Genomic DNA, 10,000 nt, shown 5'->3' with positions numbered 1-10,000 from the left:
AAACAGAGAGAGAGAGAGAGAGAGAGAGAGAGAGAGAGAGAGAGAGAGAGAGAGGAGAGAGAGAGAGAGAGAGAGGAGAGAGAGAGAGAGAGAGAGAGAGAGAGAGAATTATTCTATCTTATTAAGCTGCTGTTATCATTTGTACAAACCCTTTTATCGTGCCTCAGTAGCATATAACTGTTTAGCATCAGCAGCCCTCAGAATCTAATCTGTGAACCACCTCTCTTGAAGCGCAGAGGAAAGAATCATGCGGGGTGGCGGTGCATTAATCTTTATACTCTTCCTCTATGCTTTCCTCAATCATCGTTAACTTGGCGGACGACTGAACGCGAGGCAAAGACGCGGTGCTAATTCTTCCAGTGACATGCCGTACAAGTTAATCTTTTATTTTTTTATACTTTTGAAGGATTTTATGTATATTAATTGTTTATTCTTGGTACTGCTGGAGGATTTTACTGTTAGTTCTAGTTTTCGTAATCAGAGTTAAAATATATCTTCAGATACTTTTTACCCTTCAACGATAGTTTTTTCATCCCATCCTGACTAATAACAGTTGATTTCGCAATACTTTAACTGGAAGCTAAAGACAATAACATTCTTATTTTTTGAGTGAACCGTCGATTTCAGTGAACAGACATTAAACTAAAAGACACCTTTTTAAACAAGACGACCAATCCTCTTGTTTTTCTTGGTTTTCTTCGCAATTATACTCCATTATCAAACCGGAGCGACCACAGCAGTCAGTCAAGACACAGGGCATTAAGGAGGCAGTAGACACCTGCTGAAACGATAATTACAACCAGTGAGGTCTAAAGCACTGTTCAGGGGGTGCTGTGAACTTATCATTAAACACAGCTGTGACCTCACTTCACGTTTCCCTTTGTGTCTCACAACACAAGGGGATAGTCACAGCCTGCCCTCCAAAGACAACTCTCTTCCTTCACACAAAACTACAAGCACCTAATTACACACACACCCTTCACTCAAAATTCAAAATTATCATGGCGGCTCCTACACCAGCCTCGGAGTCCCGATCTAGGGAGGGGACCACAAATGTTCCCAGGTCGGATTGCTCTTCTGGTATCGACCCTAAGTGTCTTGACATCCCTCTGAACTTTTTCTTCATTAAGTTCTGCAACATTCGCGGTCTTAAATCTAATTTTCAATCTGTAAAACACCACCTCTCCTCTTCTAAACCTCATCTTCTTTTCCTCACTGAAACACAGGTGTCTGAGCCAACTGACAGTAGCCCCTTTTCTGCTCACTCCTACTTTCTCTATCCTTATTTTCAATCCAAAGCTGGATGTTGCGTCTATGTGCGCAATGACTTAACCTGCTCTCATGCCCACTCTCTTGAATCATCTGAGTTTTCCACCATCTAGCTTCGACTACAGAGTCATTCTGAAACTAAATTTATCTGTGCTGTATACCTCTCACCTAACTCCTCTGACGATGAGAAATTCTTTGACTACTTGCTTCCAAAGTGGAGCACATTCTGACTCTCTTCCCTTTTGCAGAGATCTTAATTCTTGGAGGCTTAAATGTTCACCTTCAGCTTTGGCTTTCCTCTCCCTTCACTGACCATCCTGGTGAACTAGCCTTTAACTTTACTATCCTTCACGACCTAGAGCAACTGGTGCAACATCCTACTCGTATTCCTGACCGTCTTGGAGATACGCTCAACATTCTTGATCTTTTCCTAACCTCTAATCCTTCCGCTTATGCTGTTAAACTCTCTTCTCCGCTGGGGTCCTCCGATCATAATCTCATATGTGTATCTTGTCCTATCGTTCCAATTCCTCCTCAGGATCCTCCCAAGTGGAGGTGCCTCTCTCGTTTTTCCTCTGCTAGTTGATTTTCCTTGGAATGACTACTGCTTCCGTGTAAGAGACCCGTCTCTGTGTGCCGAGCGCATACAAGAGGTGATAGTGTCTGGCATGGAGGCGTACATTCCTCACTTTTTTTCTCGACTTAAACCTTCCAAACCTTGGTATAACACATCCTGTTCTCGTGCTATACATGACAGAGAGGTGGCCTACAAAAGATACTTAAGCCTTCCATCATCAAATCTCATGCGCTTTATATTTCTGCTTGGAATCATTCCAAGTCCCTTTTCCAACAACTAAACAAAAACTCCTTCATTAATAGAAAGTGTCAAAATCTTTCAAGATCTAACTCCCCTCATGACTTCCGGCACCTAGCCAAGAACATCTCCAATAACTTTGCTTCTTCTTATTTCTCTTCTTTATTTCAACCAGATGGCACCGCTGCTGTAACATCTATCTCTAAAGCTGAACTTTCAGCTCAAACCTTTGCTAAAAACTCTACCTTGGATGATTTATGGATCTCCTCCACCCTCTGACTATTTCATGCTACCTATTAAAATTCTTCACAATTATGTTTTTCATGCCCTCGCTGGCCTAAGCCCTCGGAAGGCTTATGGACCTGATGGGGTCCCTCCTATTGTTCTCCCAAACTGCGCCTCCGTGCTTGCACCTTGTCTAGTCAAACTCTTTCAGCTCTTTCTGTCAACATCTACCTTTCCTTCTTGCTGGAAGTTTGCTTACATTCAGCCTGTTCCTAAAAAGGGTGACCGTTCTAATCCCTCGAACTAAATCCTATTGCTTTAATTTCCTGCCTATCTAAAGTTTTTGAATCTATCCGCAACAGAAAGATTCTTAAACATCTATCACTACACAATCTTCTATCTGATTGCCAGTATGGGTTCCATCAAGGCTGCTCTACTGGTGATATTCTGGCTTTCATTACTGAGTCTTGATCATCCTCTTTTAGAGATTTTGGTGAAACTTTTGCTGTTGCCTTAGACATATCAAAAGCTTTTAATAGAGTCTGGCACAAAGCTTTGATTTCCAAATTGCCCTCCTACGGCTTCTATCCTTCTCTCTGTAACTTCATCTCAAGTCACCTTTCTGACCGTTCTATTCCAGCTGTGGTAGATGGTCCCTATTCTTCCCCTGAATTTATTAACAGTGGTGTTCCTCAGGGTTCTATCCTGTCACCCCTCTCTTCCTATTATTCATCAATGATATTCTAAACCAAACTTCTTGTCCTATCCACTCCTACGTTGATGATACCACCCTGCACTTTTCTACGTCTTTTCATAGACGCTCAACCCTTCAGGAAGTAAACAGTTCATGCAAGGAAGCCACAGAACGCCTGACTTCTGATCTCTCTAAAATTTCTGATTGGGGCAGAGCGAACTTAATATTGTTCAGTACCTCAAAAACTCAATTCCTCCATCTGTCAACCTTGCAGACAACCATCCCAGCTTCTTCATTGACACTAAACTGTCCCCTTCTTCTACAATGAGCATCCTCGGTCTGTCCTTTACTTATAATCTAAACTGAAAACTTCACATCTCATCTCTAGCTAAAACAGCTTCTATAAAGTTCCGCGTTCTGAAAAGTCTCCACCAATTTTTTTTTTCACCCTTCCAGCTGCTAACTCTGTACAGGGGCCTTATCCATCCATGTATGGAGTATGCTTCACATGTCTGGGAGGATTCCACTGATACCGGTCTTCTAGACAGGGTGGAATCAAAAGCTTTTCGTCTCATCAACTCTTCTCCTCTAACTGACTTTCTCATCACCACAATGTTGCATCTCTTGCTATCTTCTACCGCTATTTTCATGTTAACTGCTTTTCTGATCTTACTAACTGCATGCCTCCCCTCCTCCCGCAGCCTCTTTGCACAAGAATTTCTTCTTTCTCTCACCCCTATTTTGTCTATCTCTCTAATGCAAGAGTTAACCAGTATTCTCAATCATTCATCCCTTTTTTTGGTAAACTCTGGAACTCCCTGCCTGTTTCTGTATTTTTATTTTCCTATGACTTGAATTCCTTCAAGAAGGAGGTTTTAAGGCAGTTATTCTTCAATTTTTGACGACCGCTTTAGACCCTATTCGGGGATCGACATCTCAGTGGGCCTTTTTTTTTTTTTTTTTTTATTGGATTTTGTTGCCCTTGGCAACCCAAGGAGTCCCTCCTACAAAAAAAAAAAAAAATAATAATAATAAAATAAAAGTAAGGCTGAGATGGCAGGCGTCGCGAGTAAGATCTTCGCTTAACCCTTTCACTGTTATCTTTCCTTATTAATTACTAACCACTCTTGACTTTTTTTTTGTTCTACAGCCATCTTCAAACATTGTATTGGCTAGAAATTGCAAAATCTATTATTTTTATACGCTTTTTTTTTTTTTTGTTGTAAATGCTTATAAAGGCTCCATGCACTGCTTTTAGTACTACGAACTGTTGCATATCACGGTGTATGTGTTAAGGACAAGCCCGCTCTGGCCACGACCACTGGGCAAGATAAAAGTACGTTTGGGAGAATCTTCTCATCTTTGCTCACATGCCCGTGTTCTGAAACGCTTTGCTCTCTTTCCACGATTATTTTCAAATGCCACAGAGATGATAAACCAGACTGTTAAGTGTGTTTCTTCTGTTAATAATGTAGGAATCTTGTTAATCTATCACTAAAACTTAAAAAAAAAAAAAAAACCGTAAAACCCGTGCAGCTTCCTGTTAAGAGACTTTTGAATGCAGTGGTGGTGCGGAGCAGAGGTGTTTCAGAATGTGGTTCAGATTATCAAGTGAACCTTTTCCTTCCTTCCCTTTCCACTTACTAACTAGAAAGGACAATCTTTATTGAATTTCATGCTATAATCTTCTATCCGACAAGGTTCTTTAGTAAAATAAATGTTTTGATGATAAGAGTCCTAAGTATTATCATTTTTTTTCTGTGACTAACTAGGCTAGTACAAGGTCAGCCTCAAAAAAGCCGTCTTTCACGATCGTTTTCTCTTGACTAGACTAATGGCAGCACTTACTTCGCGCTCTCTCTCTCTCTCTCTCTCTAAACTATTACAAGGACTGGACTGAACTGGAATGGTCAGGTTCAGCTTCGTGTCGGGATATTAGGAGCTACAGCGGCACCTAGTGCTTGGCTGGCGTTGTGATCGGGCTTGTGTGGCTTCTTGCTGTAACGCTGTCAGGTGGTGAGAGGGGACAAATAGAGGAGTGCGTCACTATTGCTGCCGAGGAGAGAGAAAGTAGGAGAGAGAGGGGAGGGGGGAGGGGGATAAAGAAGGGAGAAACATAGAAAAGGGAAAAGACGAGCCGACGAGCACCGAACCGTTCAGTAACAGACGAGCCATCAAAGAAGGTGGCACCGTCGACCACGCTTCAAGCCCCACTTTCGCGAAAGGGTGACTCCCCACGGCGGGCTCTGGAAGAAAAAGGAGAGAGGACGAAAGAAGAAGAATAAAGAGATGAGAAGGAAAAGAAAAAATATAAATAAGATGAGGAAACGGAGAAGAGAATGAGGAAGGAAGAAGAATAGAGGAAGAAGGATGGGTGTGTCAGGCTGCACGCAAACAGGTAAAGAGAAGAATTAATAAATACAGAGAGAATGAATGGATGAATGAATGAATATCTCTCTCTCTCTCTCTCTCTCTCTCTCTCTCTCTCTCTCTCTCTCTCTCTCTCTCTCTGATCCTAGAACTATTTCTAAAAACCCAGTCTTCCCTTTACATTTTTCCCGTCCTAAGTCCTCCTCGTGCTGCTCCTCCTTTTCCTTAGTGTCAGAGAGCAATTCCTGGCGGTGTGAGAGCAACACTTGGCGGTGCATACGTAATCCATGCCAGGGAGGGGAGGGGGGCACCACGGAGGAGAGAGGGAGAGGACACTAGAGACACGAGGAAAAAGGTGGACAAGGAAGTGAAGAGAAAATAGGTGTTCTTTAAGAAGGCCTTCCTCTTTTCTTCTTTTTTTTTTTCTTTTTCTTTCTTGTGTGTGTGTGTGTGTGTGTGTGTGTGTGTGTGTGTGTGTGTGTTTTATTTTACTTTTTATCTTCGTCTTCCTCTTCCTCCTCTCCTCTTCTTACTTCAATATTTAAATAATTACTAGATGATTTATCGGAATGCCTCTTATTTCGGGTAAACTCAACTCACGTTTCGTAAATAAAGATTTGCATCACTTATTTTCTCCTTCTCCTCCTCCTTCTCCATAATACAAAATTAAGCAATAATGATATGATCAGTGCACACAACACCTTGGTTGCACTCGATTTCCTTTTCTCCCTACACACTCATCTCCTGTCCTCATCCCACCCCACCCTTTTACCCCCGGCAACTCATTCACGAGCATGTTACTAGATTTTGATGCTCTTGCATTATTTAAAATTGTATTCAGAAAAAAGAGTACGAGGAGAAATTTTTACTTGAACTAATGCATGTGCACTTACATAACAGATATTAGCATTCTGAACTCATCACTGTGACATCCCATGCCCTCGAATCTCACTATTATGACGCTAGGAAAAATGAGATGTACAGGTGTGCGCTCGGTTAACACAAGTGTTCTCTCAGAAACGCTTCAAAACTGCCTCGGCAAGGCATCGTCACCAGACAGCCATGACCAGTGGAAGTGTGAGCGTGTGGATGGCGCTGCTCCTTCTGGGGGCGGCTGACGGCGGGTCTTTATCTCCTCACAAGTCTCACTACTTGTGTGGCCAGGATATTTACCTGAATTATGGGGAAGTATTCTACATCACCTCTCCAAGATATCCCCATCCATATCCTTCTCCTCTGAGATGCACGTGGCACGTAGAGTCCCCTCCTGGCACGCTGCTCCACGTCAATTTCCTCGACTTCCAAGTGCCCTGCCACCGCCCCGAGGGCTTCCTGTGGAAGTCAGGGAAGGATGCATCGCACCTCTGTGGGTATGGCCACCACTTCCTCATATCCTCCACCAACAGCTTCACCGCCCTCCTGTATTCCCGCGTGCCGTACTTCATGAGTAGAGGCCGCGTGTATTTTGAGGTGATCGTGTTGTCCTCATTCCAGGGTACAACAGAACCAACCACTCCGCAACCCGTCACTGTGCAGCAGCAGGACACAACCACCACCACCACCACTCAGCTTGTCCCCGACCAGTGCGGGATGAAGGGAACCCCTCGTATAGTGGGGGGGCAGGTGGCCGCGGTAAACGAGTGGCGCTGGCAGGTAGCTCTTCGGTGGTACACTACAAATTTCATCTTCTGCTCCGGTTCGCTACTGTCTTCGGGGTGGGTGCTCACGGCTGCACACTGCATGGACAACCTTGGTGATCTGAGAGCTATCTATGTGACTGTTGGCGATTATCATCGGGACATATTGGCCGTGAATCCCTACAGGGTGAATGTGACGGTGGCAAAGCTGGTGAAGCACCCGAAATACAACTCCATCACCGTTGATAACGATGTGGCGCTGCTGCAGCTGAGCACACCTGTGGAATACAATCAAGGCGTGGCCCCAGTCTGCCTCCCGTGCAGCCTCTCAGAAAATATTCTATTGAAGGAGAATGCCACGGTGACGGGCTGGGGCACCATGTCCTTCCAGGGGACCCTGTCCCCTGTGCTGCTGGAGGCGCAGCTGCCGCTGCTGACCACTGAGGAATGCCAACAATACCTGGGAGGCAACATCACCGACAATATGCTGTGCACATATGACAAAGGAAAGGACGCTTGTCAGGGAGACTCCGGAGGACCTCTCACCTGGAGGGACGGCGCGGGCCATTACCACCTGGTGGGCGTGGTGTCCTGGGGCATCGGCTGTGCGGACACAGACGTTCCAGGCGTGTACGCTAAAGTTATGAATTATATTGAATGGATACAGAGAAAAACATCCATTGACTTCTGTGGCAGCGGCGTCCAGTAGGACAGAGCCTGGCCGACCAGCCATCCTGCACCTCCCAGCCCTCAACAAGAGGCAAAGGTAACCGTGCTGGAAAGAGTACCATATGATTGAAACAAGAGAACAATTATATTACTGGTATTAAGTATAATAGATTATAAAGTTTACTGTGTAAATTTCCATTCACAATAAAAACCCTCCGCCGATGCTTTGTTAAAGTCTCTTAGAAATATTAAATTAAAACAATTAGTGAAAATCTTGTACGAATTTTCAGACAAGCTGACTGTCGAGACGCGGAGTCTTGCCGCAGCTGGCAGATCGCCACGCTGGCCGGGCCTGTGTGTGTGTGTGTGTGTGTGTGTGTGTACAACTTCTCTGCTTAAATAAATAAATTATATATATATATATATATATATATATATATATATATATATATATATATATATATATATATATATATATATATATATATATATATATATATATAATTTTCCAACAACAGCATTTACATTAGCGTAATAAATAAGCAGCAGTTATTTAGTGATCAGACAAGCTTGCTGTCATGACTCTTATATTAACAATCACACTTCTCTCCCCTAAACACTCCACTCCTTTTCTTTCATCAGCAAACTCGTGCACCTGTGTATGCTTGTTAGAGCCAACACTGGTGTTCTGCACGTAACCATTCAGAACAAAAAGGTACGTTCAGGATATGTCGTAGCCTCGAATATTAGCAGAGGTAACTAAGTCTTCTGGCTTCGGCATATATGTAAAAAAAAAAAAAAAAAAGGCGTTCTCACATCGTTCCCAAGAACCCAAGACACATTTAAAGCAACACTGTCACTGTCACGAGTACTTCCAGCCTCGACCACCAAGACCTGTCACTGTCACGAGTACTTCCAGCCTCGACCACCAAGACCTGTCACTGTCACGAGTACTTCCAGCCTCGACCACCAAGACAAGGAGTCAAATCAGTCTAAGCGTGTTTCCATTATTAAGACGTGCACCAATGTTCCCAAGCAGTAGACAACATTTAGGAGAAAATTAAGGAGTAGTTGCGTGTTAACCTCTCAATTCTGCTTATTAGGACATAACTAGACACTTCTAAACTAGTTTGATACAAAAAGGAACAATGTCCTTAAGTCATTCTCAAATCAAGAGAATAGGAAGCAACATGTAATTAAAATATTAAGCAGTAATAACATGCTAATTTCTGAACTCCGCCCACCAGGATACAACTAGACACTTTCGAACGAATCCCTGATGCAAAAGGAATGCAGAAGTTATTCTCAAGCCAAGAAAGAAGGAAGCAACATGTAGTGAGAGAGAGAGAGAGAGAGAGAGAGAGAGAGAGAGAGAGAGAGATGGAGAGAGAGAGAGAGAGAGAGAGAGAGAGAGAGAGAGAGAGAGAGAGAGAGATAACATGGTAATCTCTTAAATCCATACATCAGGATTATAATTACATAGTTCTAAACGAATATAAAATGTAAAAGAAAAGATGTCAAAATAATTATCAAGCCAAGAAAGAAGTGAGCTGCATGTATTCGAGAAATAAACACTAATAACAAGCTAATCTGCAGCTTCCTATATTTATACCTATAAACAAGCCTCTATGTCAAAACGTCCTGAAATCGTTTTGGAGTCAAAAGAAGAGACAAGCGACATTTAACAAACCAACAATGATATAATAAGCAAAAATCTTTCACAAAAAAAAAAAAAAAAAAAAAATCAGCCAATTTCTAAGTACTCACTGACAGGACAACTCCACAACTCCATCCTCCCTCGCCGCCACTCAACAACAACAGGTAGAGGTTCGGGGCGCACCCTGCCCCCTCCACCGCTTCATTCACCTGACAGGTTCACCTCCGCCACCACCGTTCAGGCTCACTACACTTACATTTGGTAATGCTGCGCAGGTGAAAGTCAAGTGAGTGTAGTGGTGCGAGCAAAGATAGGATGATGTTGAGATCGTTTCTTTATCTAATGCTGTTCCTGTTGCCTTCTTTAGAGTAAAGAGCAAAGAGAGGATACACATATGATATAACACTTCTGCTCATTCTGTGCTTCATCTCATCATCTAGTTTCACATGGGTAATAAGGAAGGGTTCAATCATACACTGGAATAATAATGAATGCTGGTGATAATGATGATAGCTCGGCACAACAGGATATCTAATCGGAACGGAAGGCAATACAATATCAATACAATAAAATCTACACGCAAAACCTGCGCAGCTCGAACCATCGAGAAGGTCGATCCCTGAGCCGCCCACTTGAAGCATTCCCGTTAAACTATTCTTCACTAC

General features: G+C 43.1%; 1 protein-coding gene across 2 annotated transcripts; it reads left to right on the top strand.

The window, feature by feature from the left end:
• Positions 1-6,259: 6,259 nt before the first annotated feature.
• Positions 6,260-9,267, top strand: LOC135099799 (chymotrypsinogen A-like). Of its 2 annotated transcripts, none has more exons than XM_064002327.1 (2): positions 6,260-7,775; positions 8,321-9,267. In XM_064002327.1, the coding sequence occupies exon 1, from the start codon at positions 6,435-6,437 to the stop codon at positions 7,716-7,718; it is 1,284 nt and encodes a 427-aa protein (XP_063858397.1). In that variant the 5' UTR covers positions 6,260-6,434; the 3' UTR covers positions 7,719-7,775; positions 8,321-9,267. The 2 variants fall into 2 exon arrangements, with proteins under 2 accessions (XP_063858397.1, XP_063858396.1); XM_064002326.1 differs by lacking the exon at positions 8,321-9,267 and adding an exon at positions 7,969-8,075.
• The last annotated feature ends 733 nt before the right edge of the window (positions 9,268-10,000 follow it).

The sequence above is a fragment of the Scylla paramamosain genome, chromosome 4 (genome assembly GCF_035594125.1).
Source record: "Scylla paramamosain isolate STU-SP2022 chromosome 4, ASM3559412v1, whole genome shotgun sequence".
In the NCBI taxonomy this organism is placed as follows: domain Eukaryota; kingdom Metazoa; phylum Arthropoda; class Malacostraca; order Decapoda; family Portunidae; genus Scylla; species Scylla paramamosain.
Note: the sequence above shows the minus strand (reverse complement) of the source record. Positions and strands in the feature narration are given on the sequence as shown.